Here is a 22,635-nt window from a genome sequence, read left to right on the forward strand (position 1 = left end):
TAGCAGTTTGGCTGGATTGTCAGGGGCTTAGACAAGAACTGGTGCCAACTTAAGAAAGGTTGGGAAGGGGTATACAGATGGATCTCTTAAAATGGATCCAGAATGTGAGACTACGTCTGAGCTATGTTAATGCTCACAGCAAAGCCCTCACTGTGAAAGAAGCTCTGAATAATCAGGTAGACAGGATAACATATTCTGTAAATGTTAGTCTCCTTCTGTCAAGCCAGTGCTTAATGGGAGGATAAACAAAGTGCCAGGATGGCAAGGATGGAGTCTACAGATAGAACTGCACTTTCAGAGGCTTTCCTGGCTACTCTCACATCCCCTCCCCATCTTCACCCCCATACCCCCACTTTACCAAGAGCCCTTTTATGGTATCATATATTGGGGGGTCAGCCCTGCGACCTGGTAGCCAACTAACTGCATTAGAAGGGGTAACATTTTAGCAGTTTTGTCCTCATTGGTAGACATATTATGGTCTAAGATTTGCTTTTCTTGTCTGTGATACTTCTAGCAGCACCACCATTTATGGATTTTCTGAATAGTGTATACATTATCATGGATTCTCACAACACTGCTCTAGTCAAAAAAACTTACTACACAGAAGAGGTCAGATAATGTACTTAATTCTTGTTTTGTTAACCTATCTCTTATCAGCTGCTGTTTTTTTTCTTTCTTTCTCTTTTTTTTTTTTTGCCACGCCGTGTGGCTTGCCGTGTGGCTTGTGGGATCGTAGTTCCCCTACCAGGGATGGAACCTGGGCCCCAGCAGTGAAAGCGCTGAGTCCTAACCACTGGACCGCCAGGGAATTCCCATTAGCTGCTGTTTCTGAACATTGGAATAATCTATTGAAGACTTAGGTATGAAGCCAGTTGAAACACAACATTTAAAGTTGGGGTCTTTGTCATACAGAGTGAAGTTAAGTCAGAAAGAGAAAAACAAATACCATATGTTAACACATATATATGGAATCTAAAAAAAAAAAAAAAAGATTCTGATGAACCTAGGGGCAGGACAGGAATAAAGATGCAGACGTAGAGAATGGACTTGAGGACATGGCGGGGGTAAGGGTAAGCTAGGACGAAGTGAGAGAGTAGCACTGACATATATACACTACCAAATGTAAAATAGCTAGCTAGTGGGAAGCAGCTGCATAGCACAGGGAGATCAGCTCGGTGCTTTGTGATCACCTAGAGGTGGGATAGGGAGGGTGGGAGGGAGATGCAAGAGGGAGTGGATATGGGGATATATGTATACACATGGCTGATTCACTTTGTTATACAGCAGAAACACAACTCAGTAAAGCAATTATACTCCAATAAAGATGTTAAAAAAAAAGGGGGGCAGAAGAATTGAATAGACATTTTTCCAAAGAAGATATACAGATGGCCAACAGGCACATGAAAGGATGCTTATTATTGCTAATCATTAGAGAAATACAAATCAAAACCACGAGATACCACCTCACACCTGTCAGAATGACTACCATCAAAAAGAACACAAATAACAAATACTGACAAGGGTGTAGAGAAAAGGGAATCCTAGTACACTGTTGGTGGGAATGTAAAGTGGTACAGCCACTGTGGAAAACAGTACAGCTGTTTCTCGAAAAACTAAAACTACCATTGATCCAGCAATTCCACTCCTGGGTATATATGCAAAGAAAACAAAAACACTAATTCAAAAAGGTAAATGCACCCTAATGTTCACAGTATCATTATTTACAATTGCCAAGATGTGGAAGCAACCCAGGTGTCCATCAATGGATGAATGGATAAAGAAGTGTTTTACATACATATATATATAAATGGAATACTCAGCCACAGAAAGGAATGGATTTGCAACAACATGGATGGACGTGGAGGGTATTATGTTTAGTGAAATAACTCACACGAAGAAAGCCAAAAACTGTATGTTATCATTTATTTGTGGAATCTAAAACATAAATAAATGAATATAACAGTAAGAAAAAGACTCATAGATACAGAGAACAAACTAGTGGTTACCAATGGGGAGAGGGTAGCAGGAAGTGGCAAGATAGGGATAGGAGTAGGGGATTAAGAGGTGCAAATTACTTTGTATAAAATAAGCCACAAGGATATATTGTGCAGCACAGGGAATACAGCCAATATTTCATAACTTTAAATGGAGTATAATCTATAAAAAATTTTGAATCACTATGTTTTATACCTGAAACTAATATTGTAAATCACTATACATCAATAAAAGTTAATTAATTAAAAAAATTAAGTTGGGGTCTTTCTGGATGTAGTGTATATTTTTATCCAACAACTGACTTTTGATGCTGTTTCTCCCATTCCTATATTACATAGGTCCAAGAACCAAGAGGCCTCTCACTATTACACCCAATTATACACTCACAAAGTTTTTGCCTTTTGTTCCTCTGACTCTGGACTCTGTTGTTTTTAAAGGTTTTAGTACTTAAGGAAGGAGTTCAAAAGAAATTAGTTCGGAAGAATTGGAAGTTCAGTCACATTATAATTTTAGATTCTTTATGCCACCAGGTAATCACGCAAAAAAAAGGTTGCTAAGTTAGTTGTGGCATTTTACCCCTATAATACAGTTGTTGCCACACAATATGAGCAGGGAAGAGTATAGAGGGAAAACTGAAGATTCTCAGGGGTGTGTTATACTACCATACATGGTAGCAAAGAACCAACAAGATGTTAGACCCATCAGAAAAAAGTTTGGTCACTCTATTAGGGAAGAAACCTAATTTGCCAAGGTAGTAGCCAAAACAAAGATAAAAGAACAGCTGCAAAGGAAGGTCTCATGACCAGTATCTTAAATAAGACAGTAACTTCTATTTTCTTGCTGTCATATACAATATGTACTTTAATAAATTTCTTTTTCCTGTTGTTTGTATTAAAATGATTTAGTGTAATTTGTAGAGTATCAATAAGAGAATGTGGCAAAACTAGAGGAATGAACATAATCTGAAGTCCTGGCGTTGGATGTAGAAAATGATAGCTGCATTGTTTGGCACGAGTTACTTTTGGAAGCTTAAGTAGGAAAGGAATAGTGTGTCTGTGTGGAAACTGAACAGTCAAGAGTGAATTTTAGTGAATATTTATCTTTTTTGGTTGCTTGATATCCATTTACCCATCCCAAAAGAACTGCAGATGCTGCCTTCAATTATAGAAGCTAAAAGGAGTAGGCACACGACCAAGTCTTGGCCAGTTAGGCAATCTCTCCAAAGACTCTGAACCTGGAGCTGATCTTGCAAGGAACAAGAACAAATGACAAGGATTCATTTTATCATCCTGACCAGGCTTTCCCACTAACAAATAGTCCCCTTGCTTCCTCCTCCTTGACCCTCTAATACTTTTTTGATTCCTGCCTACCAGTTCTGAGTCACTGGATATCCTTCCAATAAATTCCTTTTCCTTAAGTTAGATGGTATATGTTGCTTGCAACATAGGGTCCTGATATAATGAAGTAAACAGAAATGGAAAAATGGACAAATATGGAAAAATCTCTTTTAAGATGTTTTACTGGAAGTCTGTCTTTTTTTTTAAAAAAATAAGTAATTATCTTGGTGTTTTAGAACCTGAAAAAAAATTGTTTATTTTTATTTTTGGCTGTGTTGGGTCTTCGATGGTGCGCGCGGGATTTCTCTAGTTGTGGCGAGCGGGGGCTACACTACGTTGTGGTGCGCGGGCTTCTCATTGCAGTGGCTTCTCTTGTTGCGGAGCGCGAGCTCTAGGCGCGCAGGCTTCAGTAGTTGTGGCACGCGGGTTCAGTAGTTGTGGCTCGTGGGCTCTAGAGCACATGCTCCGTAGTTGTGGTGCAGGGACTTAGTTGCTCCGCAGCATGTGGGATCTTCCCAGACCAGGGCTCGAACCCGTGTCCCCTGCACTGGCAGGTAGATTCTTAACCACTGCGCCACCAGGGAAGTCCAAGTCTATCTTATCTTTTCAAAGACCCCACTTTTGGTACTGGATATTGTTATGGACTGCATGTTTGTGCCCCCCAAATCCCACCAAATTCATTTGTTGAAACTAACTCCCCACAGAATGGTATTAGGAGGTGGGGCCTTTGGGAGGTAATTAGGTTATGTGTTGTAAAGCCCCCATGGTGGGATTAGAGTCTTTCTAAGAGGAAGAGAGCTAGCCCTCTCTCTCCCCACCCAAGTAGGATACAATGAGAAGACAGCTATCTTCACTAGAACCCAACCATGCTGGCACCCTATTCTTGGACTTCCAGCTTTCAAAACTGTGAGAAAACCAAATTTCAAGAATGGCAGGGTCACCACTGGGCTTCAGGGACTAGAGGAATGTCATCAGTAGCATCAGTGTCAGCCTTATTCTTTCCCACTGAGTTTGGCTAAACCCTGGCTGCCAGCATCTCCTGGGCTTTTATCTTCCCAGCTTAATTTACCTTAATTTCAACTTGAAAAATCCTGGGAAGGGACTGGCCTAATTTAAGTCATGTCTCTATTCCTGTTGCAATCACTGTGGCCAGAAAAGATAAGAAACTAGAATTTGCCCAGCTTTGGTTAGGTACTTATCCTCAATCACTCTGCTAATGAAGCAGGACAGTTGTTTATATCTGGATTCTATGTTAGACTGGAGAGAGAAATTTCCTAAGAAAGAGGAGTGCTAGTCCAAAAGAAACAGAGTTCCAGAAGAAGTATCTTACAGATATATATCTATATTATATATAGATATAATGTCTTACAGATATTTACATGTAAAGGGTCTACTATATTTTTCTTAGTCATAAGACACAAAGATCTGGAAGAAGCTATCCAAATTTGATGATGGGGGTGGGGTGGGGACGACCTGGGAGGTGGAGAGAAGAGCCCTTTCGAGCCAAGGTTAGGCGGAAAGGTGGAGGTTGGGCGAGGAAGGCGGGAAGTGAAAATAGGTTCATATGACAACCACTCTGGGAGGAATACTTAAGCCATGGGATTCGTGTATATGTATGTGTGTATATCTTACACCTCCTCCCATATTAATCTAAACACTTCAGATAATTTAAATTAGAGCAGCATTTGGCATTTCCAATAAAAGGTTTTTGAATAGTAAAAAAATGTTAAGACTTTTAGAAACATTATTAAATCATTTACTCAGTAACAACAATCAGCAGATACTGATTTCCCATTGCAGATACACTGCAGATACTCATTTCCCATTTGGCCTGAATAAGCAGTTTTGCTACACAATGCTATCCTAATGTAGGTTTTTCTGTGGCCAGGGAAAACAGTATTTAAAATAGTCCATCTTTCTAAAATTGAAGTGACTATTCTAAACAGGTATTTAGAAAGGAAGTGGGAACAATTAAGGCTTAATTACTATGAAAAAACAAAACAGCACAATTACAAAAGAACATTTAAATAGGAAAACAAGGAAACTATACATTAAAAAATTATACATGTACACACTATATCAAAATACCTTTTCTATTTTGGTAACCAAATTTTGGAGATTAAAAACAAACTAGTTCAAGCATTTCTAAACATAAAAACTTCAGGCTTATATTTATTAAAAACAAGATAATATCAGTTTTGTTGAAGTAATCATATATACACCATGATAAATATTTGGAATTGTGAAAATGGAAATAGTGAATAGCTTTAAATTTCCTGAATATTTTCATGGCTTAAATAATTAAACGTTTTTCAGTTTTTTTTGTTGTTTTTTTTTTAAATAAGTTTACTTAGTTTTAAACTCAGGCCAGTGTGCTTTTCTTAAAAGACAAAATACTTATTAAAAATGGTAGGTATTAAGGTTTGCACAAGCTAAAAAATAACATTCACATTTGCCTAGATGTAACAATTAAAAAACATACAAATTCAAGATATAGTAGGAAAATATGTAAAAAAACACATAAAGAACCATAGCCCATTAAAAAATATAAATGCACCTTCTATATATCGAAAACTAAATATTCTGATTTAAAAGTAGCTTCTGTAAAATGTCAAAGTAGTAGGCATTGTTTGCTTTCCTAATATAATGAATAAATAAGAAATATTTCTATCTCAAACAGTACTATCAGTATTTCTTAGCAAAAATGTAGTATATACATATACATGGAAAGGCAGGCATTGATACAGGATGTTCTGCATCCAAGTTTTCGAGTTTGAGTTCCATTAAAATGTTTTCTACAACTTATAAGGACAATGCACACAAAAGTAAAAAGATGAGGTAAACATCTTACACTTTTAAGCATTACTTGAAACTTAATACTTAGATATTCCCAATGCCTAGGCTCTAGAACGATGCTTAAAAAGTCCTCCATAATGATGATGATATGACACGTATCTGAACCACATAATGAGCAGCAGGTTTCTTGGTCTTCTGAGTAGGCAATGATGTTCTTCCCTGTTATTACAAAGCAATCATGACTAAGTTTTGTCAAGAATATTGCTTCAGTGTGGGTTTACATGAGGCACCAAGCTACAGTAAGAGCAGCTACAATGCCATTCAAAATTGCCATACTATAGCCCATGTGGAAAGAATGTCCAGTCAGTTTCCTAGGGGGAGAAAAAAACAAACGAAAAAAGGAAAATGTAATTTGGTATAACGAAAACACCATCAGTTTTTACCGAATATGCTTACAATCTGGAAACATGTTTCCCAAGTATCTTTTATACATTAATATACAAGTTAAAAAAGAGTATTAGACATCTTCAGAATTAGTAATAGATCTTAAGCTGTCAAATATAAGTCTTGGTTATCAAATATAATTTTTTCAATTTCATTACTTAGAGCAAAATGCTCAGTTTGATCCCTATAACTTCTTTACTGTGCCTCATAATCACATGTGTGTACCATCACCTAATTTTCAGGTACATATCTTGTTACATTACAAGCATGTTCTTTCATTTAAATTAGCATTGTGTTTCCCCACTCTCTTGTTCTCACTTATAATTTAAAATACATATTATTTCAAGTATTTGTCCTGTTTGTACCATTTTTTTAGATTACATGAAGGAATTCTACTTTTTCTTTGAGCACTAAAAACAGCACTTGTCCATATGTGAGTCATAAATCAGATTATGTCTTTTATAGACATTTCAGTTCTCAACTTAATAGGTTACTTAAGTGGCTTTCAATGAGTTCCTAGGTGTCAGCAAAGACACTGTTTAATGGTTACTATGAGCGCCATCTAGCTCATGTGACATTTGTTCCCTCTATCAAGCAGCAATTTTACTTATTTTACTACATTTTCTTAACACTCCTTGCACTAATTGTATTGCAGTAATACTCTTTGCTTATCCTAATAAGGATGAGACATGCTAAAAAGAATAGAAGGTAGGGTCCAATTGGTGTCAGAGGCAGAAAAGAATCTTCTCACAGGAGCAATCCAAATCAAGGACATATGAGGAGGTATACACCAGCAGTAGTAACAATGGAAAGTCATAAGTAATAAGGGCCCTGGGCTGAGAGGGTTATCATTCCCTTTGTCCTCTTCTTTCCAAAGCACAGATCAAAGCCAGGGAAGTACTTAGATCAAAATTAACATCTGAAGACACCTCATTATAATGATTTCCAGTCCAGTAAGATCAGTGGCAGAAACTAAAGAAGATACTCTCTTCGAAGAACAACCCCTTTGCATTCACCTGAGACTATAGAAGACCCTGATGTATCCTGATGGCCCCCTGTTCTGGTCCATGGGAGTTATTATTTACTCTCTCCACTCAATCTTACTCAACTGGGACTAGTTTAAGATGCTTCTCATGTGCCATTAAGGGCTAATCTACCTAGCTGTATTACCTACTGTACGGTAAAATAAAATAGATACACTAAATGCTTTGCTCCTTTAAAAAAAAAGAATTCCTCCAAAAATTGATTAGTGAAAAGAAATCTAATCATAACTATCAGCATTATCATTCACTGTAAAAAAAAAAAATACTACTGACCTGAGAACATTTAAATTCATACTAACAAAGTTAATCATGGAACAGAATTTCAGGAGTTAATTGTTCTCTTCTACTAGTTTGAGACCCTGCATTCTCACAAAAATAGAAAAATCTCTAAAGTACAGTTTACTGAACTTTAGGAAATTATAATAGCTACAATGTTGATATAATTGAACTTTACTGAGATATACAAACTCAAATGCTTAGTGACCGTCACAAACCAGGCACAACAAGGAATTCTAATGGCAATGAAGAAATACTCCAGAGCAGTGGTTCTTAGTCTTTCTACCACCTCAAACGCACCATACTCCCACTGGGAACGTTGTAGCCATTGTCACACATGTACTGCCAGGCAGGGGACTAAAAATCTTTGACAAATCGCTTGATTTAAAGCTCCTTTTCAAACACCCACCATGATTTTCCTCCCTAGGAAGATACAGAGAACCCCTGGTAAGTTTTCCCTCCTATGACTCTTGTGATCTTTGAAGTCCTGTAAAAAGCTGAAGGTATCTTGATTCCCCTTTGTCAAAGCCTTTCATTTATTTCTTGTAGACGGCATGTTTTGAATTGAAAAATTATGACTAAGTATGGTGCCTATTTTACTCAATCTCTCTTTATATATATATGCATTTTACTTTTTAAAGTATACACAGTAAAGTGCAAATGCCTAACATATATACAGATCAATGAATCTTTATTACGGTATACCCTCATGTACCTACCATCCAGATCAAATACAGAACAGTTCTAGTACCAGAGAAAGCTCCTTTGTTCCTCTTCCCTGTCAATATCCACTTCCCTCCCCCAAACCCTCAGATAACTACCACACTGTCTGCTATCATGATGACTTGTTTCACCTGCTGTTGAAACTCCATTTACATGGCATCATGATGTATTCTTTTGTGTCTGCATTCTTTCTCTCAGTAGTGTTTGTGAAATTCATCCACAGTGCTGTACGTAGCACTGGTGTTTTCTTCTATATTACAGTTTAGTACTCCATTGTATAAAAATACCAAAATTTATTTATCCATTCTATTACTGGGAATTCAGGTTGTTTCCAATTTGGTGCTCCTATAAAGAGAGCTACTATGAACATGATACTATGTACACGTACCTGTGGTGGGTGGTAAGCATCTGCACTCATTTCTCTTGGGAAGTCCTAGGAATGCAATTGCTGGGTTATAAGGTAGATGTATGGTAAATGTGGCTTTAGTAGAAAGCATCAAACATTTCCCCTAAATAGTTGATTACTTTACACTTCTACCAACAACATATGGGAGTTTCAGTTGCTCCAGTGTCACCAACATTTAGTATTATCAGTCTTTTTTAATTTTAATGGACCTACAGATTTTGTTGTTGTGGTTTTAAGTTATTTTTCTCATAACTAATGTACTTATTGCCCAATTATTATTTCATATATAAATGTGACCGAGAAAATAAATTCATGATGAAATTCTTTCCAATTCATTCTCTCCTTATACCTAAAACATATTGTACAGATTAATTTCCCTAAAATACCCCTTTGCTCAAAATGCTTTTTTGTCAACTGGATATAAAATACAAGTGAGCAGAGCAAATAACAGAGTTAACAAGGTCAACTTTCCTTGATGTCAATTTTCAAAGATGTGGCAATGGACTAGCAAATGAGATACTGTGGTATAAAGGGAAAAGGACAAAACCAGGAGAAGTGAACTTACACACTTAAGATTTCATGGTTATCAAGTAAAGGACTGGATCAGATAATCTTAAGATCCCTTACAGTTTTAAATTTCTATGACTATTCAAGTAGCAGAGACAGAATAAGTAAAAACACTTGAATGAGATTATGTAGGTTTTTTCCTACCTATTAAAATAGGTTAATTCATCAACATTACCTGTGCTTAAACTGAAACAATGATGTAGGGAGTATAACTATCAATACATAAATATTTTAGTACCAAAGAATCTATCAAAGAGACACATGAATATAATGAAAATTAATATATGACCTCATTTAACATACTAATCCAAAATATTAAGACCTGACTATTCAGTTGACCATTTAAAAATAGGTAGAAAAACACACAGAGAACTCAATGACAAAACCAGAATGTTTCCCAAAGTAAATGTTAGGATTCCTAAATGTGGATTTTATTATCCTGAGATAAAGTTCTAGTCCACTGCAATACATTTCTGAAATCAAAATGGAAATGGGAGATATTGTTTAATAAAAAATTACTAGAGAAAATATGGTTACAAAGAAAGGCTCATTATAATAGAACTATTTCCATATCCTAAAAGATTAGTTATAAAAAGGTACCATTTTCTTTCGGTTCTAAAGAACTCCCTTCTAATAATAAAGAACCCTACAAAAAAGGTACTCATGTGGTTCCTATTAGTGGTTAAGAGTTTGAGCTCTGTAGCTAAACAGAGATGGTTTGAGGGCCAAGCTTTGCCACTTACAAGGGGTATGAAGCCAGAAGAATTGTTTGACCTCTGAGCCTCAATTTCCCAAAATGGAAATAAAAATAAAATCTACCCTTATAAAGTTGTTATGAGAATCAGGTGTCTGGCACATACCAAATGATCAATAAATGTTAGCCACTATCTAGTACAGAAAAGAAAGCTTAGCTACAGAAGAGATTTTTAAAAATTCTTTTCATCTTCTACTTCAACTCTTCCTTCCTTCTAAGTAAAACACCTAAATTTAGACCCATCCCCAATCCAAAACAGAGAAACAAACAATAACATACAAGCAGACTCAGGAGGTGGAGGGAAGAACAAGACTGAAGAATTATAGGTTTGTGTGCATTTCTGCTTGGTATTACCCTCTTCCTATGGTTCATAATCACTCCTCCCTTTATAATTCACTAGAAAACTCAGACTTCCACTATTTATATCTAGATTTTGTAATCTGGAAATGTACTTTCTAGCAATATATTTATATTGATATTTAACAGAAACTTGTAAAGTGAATACATCATCATATACCTTAATTATTTTCATTTATTCAGGAATGGAATACATTTCAAATTTAAGATTCAAATTAATTCAATGATTCTGGCAATTTAAGTGACTATGCTCTTACTTTTGAACCACAAATAAAAGCACTGAATAAGCCACTGTCAAAAGTTTCAAATAAATTACCTTTGTTTATTTAAGAGAGAGACCAAACAGATTAGCAGCTCTTTTTTCATTTCATGTTGTTTATTGTTTTTACTCTAACCTTGGTTTGGTTGACTCCAAACTGAATCTCTGTACTACATACTAGACTCCACTTTCTTGAAATCTTCATTCCTTACCATATTAATTCCTGTATTTCCTTTCCCTCACATATATTCCCACATTTCAGACATGTTTTTATGACAGAACTCCTGCAATTGAATACAGTAGCATCACTGCCAACTGATTTTGCTCTAAGCAGAAAGCTCTCTGCTTGCCAGAATAAGAAATTATATTAAGGTCCTACATTAAGAACCAGCTGGCTATTTGTTTCTGTGTCTGACTGGCTCAGTAGGAGACAGGATGAACTAGCTGGTACTAATCTATTCCTTCTTCACACATCTGAGCTGCCTTTTATTTCTCATTCTATACCTAGCCAAGAAATCTCTAATTCCTAAAGAATTTTAAGCTGTGTGAGCTTGGTTGGAGTAACTATCAGTTCTTTATCTGGAGTCAAAAGTTCTTAACCCAAACCCAAAATCTGAAAGAAAATACTAAACCTCACCATATTTCAGTCTCTTACCAAGCATTTTTTATGTTGCTTTCAGAAACACAAAATGATACAACAAATTACTTACAGAAATTGCTGGGGAACTGTGTGTATTCCAATTAACTTTACCAGTGTTATTTAAGAAATAAGGGTTAGAATTTAAAAGAGAAAGCTTTCTTCATTGAGGAAATGCTATGTCTCTCATTAAGAAAAAACCAACATATATTACATTCACCCTTTATACTCTAAAGTTCTTTATTTTACAATTTTCTTAACTTTCTTTCCATTATTTTACTTCACCAAAATTTACAGTATGAATTCTCTGTATCAGGCATTATATATGGGAGACAGAGAAGTAAGCAAGAATCAATGTTGTCCTCAAAGATGTGTCTAGTGACATAGTGCACTAAGTGAAGTTCTGCAGACAGCATTACCTGGAAGACAAAGGAGCCATTCGATCTGTAGAAGGGGAGAGATTTTAAAGAAGAGTCAATACCTGAGCTAAAACTGAGTATGACGAATTTAGAGTTCTAAACAAATACAATATGCGCAGAAGCAACACACAATGGAGAATGCAGGAAATGGTTAATAGTTTGGTATGGTGAGAGTGAAAGACTTGGAAAGCTAACTTTCCTTCCACAGGGTGTTTAAACATGGCTCTATTATTTACAGGACTACTTTAGCCTACCTGGAAATCTAATTCCCCATCTTTAAAATAAGGTTAATAACTCCTCTCTTTAGTGTTCCTGTGAAGACTAAATGAGATACTATTAACAAGCACTTGTTGCAGTGCCTCCCATTTACTGAGCACACGATCATAAACACAATAAATGTCAACCATTATTTTTTATCCTTGACTGGCTGGAGTTACTGGGGGAGAAGGAAGAACTGAAGGTGATGCCAGGTTTCTCATTTGAGTTACTGGCTGGATGAAACACCGTTCACCATGATAGGGAACCCAAGAGAAGACACAGGTCGGTGGGAAGTGGGAAATAATGAAGTCAATTTTAGATGTGCTAAACTGCAAATACCTGTGGGACACTGAAGTAAAAACTCCCGGTAAGCAACAGGAAATACAAATGAAAACCAAAAGGAAGATTCTCAGGACAGAGGCTCAAGATAGGCTAGACAGACTCAGAAATCTTTGGACAGACTTCTGCTACTCAAAGTAGTAGCTTATGAAAAGGGATTCCAAAAGTGAGAAATAGTGATCAGAAAGCTGGACAGAAAACAAAACAAAACAGGAGGGAGTGATGCCAGAGAAATTAAGAAAGAAAAGCATTTTGAAAAGGAATGATAAACCGTTTCAAATAATGGATTGAAAATGAATGTTAAATTTTGTAATTAAGAGTTCTGCAGTCAATTCAAGGAGAAAAATTGTAGTGTAGGAGTGAACGCACGACACACGTGGTAGCAACTACAGTCACTGTGAAACAGGGACTATCTCTTCTCTAGTCTTATAAGATATTTAGCTATGAAGAGATCTGGGCATGAGGATTTTTTTCTCTAACACAGGAGAAACTTGAATGTTTAAAAAATATCCTAACAAGAATATTGGATATAAAAGGAAAGGCTGAAGATATATGAAAAAGGGAGGTGCAGTGGGAAGGGGGGTCGGTGGATCTACAACAAAGGAAGTAAAATTGGGAGAAGAACACTTTATTCTGAGCTAAGAGGAATGGGTGGTATGATGAAAGTGGATGTAAATTTAAGTTCGTAATCATGAAAGGGGGAGGGAAGAAGCAGGAAGTTCTCTCATGATGACCTTTCATGAAACTGGAAGTGAAGTCCACTGAGAACTAAAATGCAAAGTGAAGATTTGGAATAGTTACAGAAAAAAATGGGAAAGGGATGTAAGACGGACGGATGGATGATGGATAGTGCTAGCTAGTAAGATTCTAGTTCAGACTACAGAGGTTGTGAACTCTAGTTATTCAGATCTTACTTTGGATGATTCAACTCTGCCTTTTGATCCTTTTTATATGGAACACCACAGCCCTTGGCCTACTTTAGAATGGATTTGAGGTCTTCTGCTGTTTCAACATTTCGCTAGTTCCAGACTCTCTCCTACCTGACCTTTCTTTGACCTCTATAACTTTGCAATTTTACAGGGCAGGCACTTCATCCTTCCTTCTCTGTACAAGGCCTGGTAAAAGGAAGCTAGTTTTACTTATAGTTCCTAGTCTATTTCTTAACCCTGAAAAATTCTTCCCATACTTGGCAAGGAAGTAACTTGTAGACTCGCAATCTAATAGAAGTGAGTAAAATACAATGGGTTTTTTATAACTGTCTCATTTATTTTGTTATAATTTTAAACATCCTCAAATTGTAAGCTTTCCTGTTTGTTCAAACAGCCTTTAGCCGACCTTTCATCACTACTTTATCATCATCATTTATTCATTAAAACTCAGATATTCAGGAAAAGTTATTATGTTTACCATTTAGGTGTGCAGTAATTATTATAAATTAGTATAAATTAGTGTAAAATGAGATTTTTAGAAATGTGTGTTATATCCTAACAACTATAGAACTAACCTGAACAAACAAGCCCACTCCCTCTTACATTGAATATATATAAACATATATATACTTTTTGACCAAAAATTAGAAATTTTTTACAAGCAATATCTAATTTCAGAGTCGTCTCCTAAAGGAGGTCTTGGCAAACTAAGATACACCTATCCTGCCACCTATTTCTTTTTATTGGAACATAGTCTCACTCATTCCTTTATGTATTGTCTTTGGGTGCTTTGGTGCTACAATGGCAGAGCTGAAGAGTTGTAACAGGGACCACATGGCCCACAAAGCCAAAAATACCACTTGGACCCTTACAGAAAAAGTTTGCCAACTTTTGTCCTAAAACCTTCCTCTTCAAAGTGTATTCCAGGCTTCCCTGGTGGCGCAGTGGTTGAGAATCTGCCTGCCGATGCAGGGGACACGGGTTGGAGCCCTGGTCCGGGAGGATCCCACATGCCGCGGAGCAGCTGGGTCCGTGCACCACAACGACTGAGCCTGCGCTCTGGAGCCCGCAAGCCCCAACTACTGAGCCCGCGTGCCACAACTACTGAAGCCTGCACGCCTGGAGCCTGTGCTCCGCAACGGGAGGAGCCACTGCGGTGAGAGGCCCGCGCACCGCAACGAGGAGTAGCCCCCGCTTGCCGCAACAAAGACCATGCGCAGCAGCAAAGACCCAACACAGCCATAAATAAATAAATTAATTTAAAAAAAAAAGTGTATTCCAGAGATCAGCAATATATTGGCATTGCCTGGGACTTTCTTAGAAATTCAGAATCTCAGACCGCACGCCAGACATGCTGATTCAGAATCTCTCTTCAGCTAGACCTTCTGGTGATTCTAAGATCCTCAAAGTGAATACTACCACTATCTGGAAATATATAAATTAGCAAAGAGATTTCCCAGGAGATCATCACTTGAAAAATCTATCCCAATTGCTTTCCACATGAAAATTTCAAAAGCTACTATAGTTTTAAACCAAAAAAATATATGTTGAACAAACACTTAAAAAACTTGTTTGTTTCATTGTATCATCATGTTCCCATACAGATTTTGACTTCTTTAAAATGTTACATGACAGATAACTCAAATAAGAAATCAGGTAAGAGACTATGCGGGAATTAAAAAAAAATAAAAAATTCTCCCATTTGTCCCTCTCTTCTTTTTGTATATATTTACCTTGCTAGGACAGTGGCTACACATTGGATGTACTGTATAAGTGTGTATGCATATATACATTTGTATTTCTTTCTCTTTTTTTTTATACATTTGTATTTCAAAGTAACCTGTCAGGATAAAATACAGCAAAATATTTTTTAGAATGAAGTGCCAGAGAATAAAACTAAAACTATCATGTTAGCTAGTTTACCAGATTTTAAGGTATAGTTATATTTACGTGGAGTGATGTATTTCAAATGCAAACACCACACAAACCATATACACACATACGTGTGTGTATATATATACACACACACAGTCATAAGGTTTTAGTAATCAAGACTACAAATATAGAATTATTTTTAAAATATGTGCTATATGATTATACTATTATAAAAACAGAAATATTTGCATGTGTATAGATTTTTTAAAAATCTGAGGTATAATCCCCAGTCTGTTAACATTAGTTAGTTCAGAGTTATTTAAAATAAGATTTTGCAGCCTTTAACTTTCTGAGTTATATAATTCTGTGATGCATGTATTAATTCTGTAATCATTAAAAAAAAACCAGTAAGGGGAAATTTTAAATCAGTCACTGTCCTAGCAAATAAATTTCTCAATTATTATTTGAAATAGAAAATGCTATTAAAATATAAAGTCGTTAGAAAAATGACTACTGGCTTCAAGGTGTCATGATAAATCTGAGGTAAAGATTATCTGGAGAAACATATACTTAAAAGATGTAAAAAAAAAGTGAGGAAAAAAGTATAAATGTATACACTTAATGTTGAGCTATAATGTATCATTCTTAATACCTAGAAGCTGATGTTGAACATTTTGAGCATTTACTCCATTGCCTCATTAGCCCTGTAATTAGGCTAATGATGTGCATTATGAATAAGTATCAGTTATAAAGTAGCCAGCATTTTAATGGAACAAGTTGATTTATCAATCTACACAATATGCTATAATGGAATTCAAAATTTCAGCTTTAAGGATTATCTCATTTTTATTTTGTTTTCCCCATATACTCCTTTATTATCCTTTTAATGTCCATGGGATCTGTAGTGATGTCCTCTCTTTAATTTCTTTTTTTTTAAATTTTTATTGGAGTATAGTTGCTTTACAATATAAAGTGTGTTAGTTTCTAATGTACAGCAAAGCAAAGTGAATCAGCAATACGTATGCATATATCCCTCCTCTTTTGATTTCCTTCCCATTTAGGTCACCACGGAGCACTGAGTAGAGCTCCCTGTTCTATACAGTAGGTTCTCATTAGTTATCTATCTTATACATGGTATCAATAGTGTATATATGTCAATCCCAATCTCCCAATTCATCCTACCCCCCACTTTCCCCCTTGGTATCCATACATTTGTTCTCTACATCTGTGTCTCTATTTCTGCTTTGTAAATAAGATTGTCTATACCAGTTTTTTCAGATTCCACATATATGTGTTAACATATGATATTTTTCTCTTTCTGACTTACTTCACTCTGTATGACAGTCTCTAGGTCCATCCATGTCTCTACAAATGACCCAATTTCATTCCTTTTTATGGCTGAGTAATATTCCATTGTATATATGTACCACATCTTCTTTTTCCATTCGTCTGCTGATGGACATTTAGGTTGTTTCCATGTCCTGGCTATTATAAATAGTGCTGCAATTAAGAATGGGGTGCATGTGTCTTTTTGAATTCTGTTTTTTTCTGGGTATATCCCAGTAGTGGGATTGCTGGGTCATATGGCAGTTCTATTTTTAGTTTTTAAAGGAACCTCCATACTGTTCTCCATAGTGACTGTATCAATTTACATTCCCACCAAAAATGCATGAAGGGTTTCCTCATTTTTAAAAGACTTTTTCCTTAGCACTAAGTTTCCTAGCTATACTGCCACTTCTCTGGTCCTACTTCTGCTTCTCAAGCATAAGGTTAGTCTTTATGATCTCTTTAATCCCTTCTGGATCTCAATTCTGCAATAATTATGCCTCCATATATACACTAAAGTCCTTCATCTAGAATTTTACCAACTAGAAATTTTAATTGAATCACAACCCTATGCTTTGCTGGTGTGATATTAATAACATAATAACTACAGGCTCTGAAAGATCCTAACAATGAACAAAGTTCTTTAACATGGAATTAAAATGTATACATTTGAGATATCTCTCATTGTACTACAATTCCCTGAAAATCAGTCAGAGAGAAATAAATGTATATCTGGTTGGATGAAACTGCATACTAACCTACAGTCTACTTTACTTATATGCAGCAGTCTACTTGGTTGCAAACTGAATTATGTCAGACATGTTAACTTTATTCACCAGTGTATCAAGGTAGCAAAATGCCTTAGGATATCTATCTGTCCTGGACACTACCTTGGTTAGACAAAGTCCTTATTCATTAGAAAGTGAGGCCAAACAGTACAAAAAGTACAAGAAAAATGGGGTTCCCAAGCCTTTAGATTTCATGAGTCCGTTTAAAAATGATTTTTTTTTTAAAAGGAAGTAACTGACACCATGTTTTGTTGTCAAACTTGTTTTGCCAGGAACAGGTTTGAAAACCACTACAATCTACTATCAGCATAATTTCATACAAGAAAGAGCATCTTATCAAAAGAACAAAAAGGGGAAAAACCAAAAGGATAAAAATCTCAAGATAAATAACAATTACTCAAGAAAAGATAATTGGCAACCAGTGGTAGGCCATAGTCAGATATCCAGCTTGAAAAATCTCAATTAAGGAAAGGAAAGAAAAGCTCTGGGACTATATCTGCTTTATCATCTGATGCATCTGTTGCTTTAACTAGTAAAGTTATACTTATTGCCTATGAGGGTAGACGTCATTGTTTTTAACCCATTTTGGAGAGAGGAAATTAAGGCTCAGAGACACCAACTGACTTTCTCAAAAGCTCTTCTGGCAGTATATGGTGTAGCCTGCATTTGGAAGTCACCTCCTGACTTATAAGCCCTTTTTAATATACCAGGCTGACTCGTAATATATAAAGATTGTTGAACACACATAAAGGGTTCCAAGTTCAACACTGCCACGTGCTATCTCTTATGTATTTCTTATCAGTGCTATTCTGTACATATGGATACCCGTGTCTTTTCAGCAGCCCAGACATAACACATTGTAAATTAGCATAAGCAAAAGCCATACCAAACAGGTGCAAACACTTACTAGCTATATTACTTTATTAAAGTAACAAAGAAACCAAGAATATTTAATATGAGTTCTTATAAGATTTTGTTACATCTATTTAAGTCTCCATTCAGAACTTTAATAGAATCTATTTTATAAGACATGCATATATTTTAACCCTTCACTTCAATAAGCCACAGTGTGGTGCCATCAATACATTCATTAATAGTGACAGCATTACAACTGATGGCTCCAAACAGTCCCTAGATAATGAAACTTCACGATACTCAAATATCAAGGCCAAGTTCTTGATCTATCTCTTTTGTCAGTAGTTTTTCTCTCCTACTGCAATTAGCCATCTGACATCTGTTTCATCAGTCCATGGCAATAAAGAATCTGATTTGACAAAGAGGCAGCCCTCCGAAGTCTGTATGAAAGAGTCACAGCATCAATTTATTGTGCTCAATGTTAAATCTAGTGTGCTTAGAAAAGAAACGTCTAATTTAAATACTAAATCACCCACTTTTCCTGACCTTCAAGACTTATATTACTGCCCAAGAACCCATAACCCCTTTTCTGATTTTACTATTCTGTTTTGTACTATATTTTAACCCACAAGAATTAAAGCCCCTAATGTCAAGAAGAGCAAGAAGTCAGAGAAGACCCTTTAATAACATAGAAAAATAAACGTAATGTTGAGTAGAAAAAGAGTATTATTATAATACAGCAATGCCAATCCTAAATCCTGAATCTGCTTCCCTCCTACAACAACAGTAACAACAAACACATTCATATACAAATGTAATGGAGATTTAAATATTTCAGCATCTGATTACATCCAGAACTTTACACAGAAAATGACACATGAAACAGTATCAGATCACATGTGTTAATTTTTATTCTGTAAAATAGTTACCAAAAACAGTTTACCAAAAAGCAATTCAAATGAAAATCAACTGTTCCCTTTTCTTTCTTACTTCAAATTTACTTTGCAAATACCAAATACCACTGTAAGAAAATACAATTTAAAAAAAAAAGCTGCATAAAAATAAATTTAAACTGAAGTAAAAGCATGTGTTTATTGACATTGAGTGTCCTGATATTTACCAAATACCATTAGTGGTTGGAAGAAGAAACATAAAGGTGAATAACTCAGAGTGATCTAGACAAAAAGACCAAGAGCATCAGCAGTAGATACCCCTGGTTTGTATATTTACTATGAAACACTGTAGATTGCCATTCAAATTCTATAAATTATATTTTAAGCAGGCTTTAGTGAAGACACTACTCTCTACCTTAGCACATCCCTAGAAATCATGACATAATAATAACCAATAATTATAAAGGTTCCCTGCATTTTGACCATAAGTCCCACATCAAGTAAGTCATAAATACAAGCAATAATACATTTAAAAGCAAATACCAAACTTCAAACTTCTCTACCAATATAAAAATGAATTTATGCTCTTAGTTCTATAAAACGAACATCCAACTATGCCTTCCAATCTGCCTCATTTTAGGAAATACACAGATGTGACCATCTCAGAGGCACTCAAACGACAAATACTAACTCTGATTTTGAGTCTAATTATAACAAAAATACAGTATTTTGCTTATTTCTGATAATTCAAAATGGCTACTTCAGGGATAATTTTGAGGGTTTAGGTCTCTTTTAAAAGCTATCTAAGAAAACTTAAAATGATGTCTACTTTTTCTTTTAACAAGTATTCCTATATCCTTAATAACTTGAAATACAAGCATTGGTTTTTCCTCCTTGGAAATGAGTCTCTGTGGGTATTACCAGCACAAAATAATAGTCCTATCCCTACAATGAAGTAACACCCTTAACTTATTTAAGAATACTGGCCCTTAAAAAAATTGGTCCTTGAACTCTGACTCTACATAAAAGTACTATAAGATAGACAAACTTAATGACTTATTTAACTATTTTTCGTATCACTTTTTAATGAATATTTTGACTCAGTTACAAAACTAATGAGCTGTCTACATTGTGCTTTTTGCTACACCCATCATATATATTATCATTTCCCCACTAAATTTATTTTTAGACTATAAAGTAACATTTTTACCCTAGCCAGGACCTATTATAATCACTGAGTTATTTATTAGCAAGCTGATAACTATAAACCTGCAGCCACATCACTGCACCACTAGATGGGGCTTGTGCACAGGTAGTGTGAAATGCGAGAGCAGTCATTCTGAAGTGGAGAACTCTGGTCACAGAGAAAACAGTAAAGGAGAGAACAAAGAGTGAGATTTTAAGAACAGATTTTAATTGCATTTGGCAATATCGCATAGGCAAAATTGTCATAGAGCAAAGGCCCACAGCAAGTGCCTTTAACTGTCAATAAAATGATGCTGTTTCAATTAGTGAAATTCCTCCTGTTGATTCTTTTCATAATAAAAAGGAGGTGGGCAAACAGAAACAATAAAAATAGAGTTAGATGCTAGCTATGCCACATGCAAATTATTTGGCTTTGTGCAAGGTACACATTCCTTGGGACTCCTTTAGTCCTTGGGACTCAGTTTCTTCATCTGTTAATAAAAATGATAACCCCTAAGGATGACTTAGCAGAGACTCAGTTCTCCCATAATCTTTAATAGGAATGTCTAAGACATCCCTAGAAATCCTAGAGTATTCATTAAAAAGTTGTACTTGTTAGGAAAAACGCAACTTTGGGGTACATCTCCTATCCATACCTATCTTCCTCCCCAACCAGGAGGACTTAAATAAAAGTTCTGGTGATGGGCTTCCCTGGTGGCACAGTGGTTAAGAATCCGCCTGCCAATGCAGGGGACACCTGTTCGAGCCCTGGTCTGGGACGATCCCACGTGCCTCGGAGTAACTAAGCCTGTGTGCCACAACTACTGAGCCTGTGCTCTAGAGCCCGCGAGCCATAGCTACTGAAGCCTGTGCGCCTAGAGCCTGTGCTCTGCAACAAAAGAAGCCATCGCAATGAGAAGCCTGCACACCACAACGAAGAGTAGCCCCCCCTGTTCACCGCAACTGGAGAAAGCCTGTACGCAGCAACGAAGACACAACACAGCCAAAAATAAATAAATAAAATAAATTTATTAAAAACTATATATATATATTAAAAAAAAAAGTTCTGGTGCTGCCATCAGCCCAGCCTGGAAAGAACCCAAAGATTCTTTCAAGCTCTGGGTTCTCTCTGAATGCAGTATCTTTACACGGGTAGGTCACATATTTATATGCATTAACTCCTGGAAACTATAATTAAAGCAGATCACCATAATGTGAAATATTGATTACATATACACTGCTAAATTTGCCTGCTTGGAAATCACTAACAACACCCAATGAGTAAACAGGGAAAACTAATGAGAAGTGAACTAAAGATGTTGATTAAATAGTGTAGGAGAACAGGATAATGAATTATAAAGTAGCAAGAAGTGGGCAATGCCTATATAGATACTCCAAGGAATCTAAAGTTACTGCCTCTGCCTCTTGTTATTAACACTTTAACAGATTTTCAGAAACAACTAAGAAAATAATTTAAAAGTACAATTGACCCAAATTTTCTTTTCCACAAAGTAACTGCATCCTAACAGAGAAGTTTGCATATTTGACATTGCAGTATACCTTCTAACCCAGAAAAGTTTGCAAAGTGAGCATGACATCCATCTTTCTTAAAATATGCCTTTGAAGCCCATTAAGTACCTGAATGAAAATACACCTTGCAAACTTCTTTAACCATCTTGTTATTTCCTAAAGGTCTGTGCCTATGTAAAAGTGAAAGTTTCTAAGCTGTATCTGTTATGGACTATGTTTGTGTCCATCTCCTTACCACCAAATTCATGTCAAAACCTATTCCCCAATGTGATGGTATTAGAATGTGGGGCCTTTGGAAGGTAATTAGGATTAGATGAAGTCATGAGAGTGAATCCCTCATGAATGGGATTTGGGATGAGTGCTCTTATAAGAGTCACAAGAGAGCTTGCTTCCTCTCTCTGCTCTCTGCCTTGTGAGGATACAAGGAGGAGGCCATGTGCAACCCAGAAGATGGACCTCACCAGAAACTGACCATGGTGGCAGCCTGATCTTAGAATTCCAGTCTCCAGAACTGTGAGAAATAAATTTCTGTTGTTTATAAGCCACCCAGTTTATGGTACTTTGTTACAGCAGCCTGAACTAAGATAATGTCTAACAAATATGAAACAGTAAATATAAAAATTTTTTTAATGAGTACAAAGGTT

At 36.0% G+C, this 22,635-nt stretch overlaps 1 protein-coding gene across 8 annotated transcripts in view; it reads right to left on the minus strand.

The window, feature by feature from the left end:
- Positions 1-1,906: 1,906 nt before the first annotated feature.
- The window catches only part of ARL6IP6 (ARF like GTPase 6 interacting protein 6), a gene marked incomplete at its 5' end in the record, with an annotated part of 36,355 nt that continues 15,626 nt past the window's right edge, over positions 1,907-22,635 (minus strand). For 2 of the 8 annotated variants that reach the window (XM_082395791.1, XM_082395797.1), the window contains one exon: positions 1,907-6,499. In XM_082395791.1, coding sequence (XP_082251917.1) covers positions 6,406-6,499 — 94 coding nt within the window. In that variant the 3' untranslated portion in view covers positions 1,907-6,405. Of the gene's footprint in view, positions 6,500-9,002; positions 12,039-22,635 lie in introns of those variants that run through there. The other 6 variants (XM_082395789.1, XM_082395796.1, XM_082395790.1 and 3 more) reach the window with 5 other exon arrangements.

Source organism: Balaenoptera borealis (genome assembly GCF_965194805.1).
Source record: "Balaenoptera borealis genome assembly, chromosome: 6".
NCBI classification, from domain to species: Eukaryota; Metazoa; Chordata; class Mammalia; order Artiodactyla; family Balaenopteridae; genus Balaenoptera; species Balaenoptera borealis.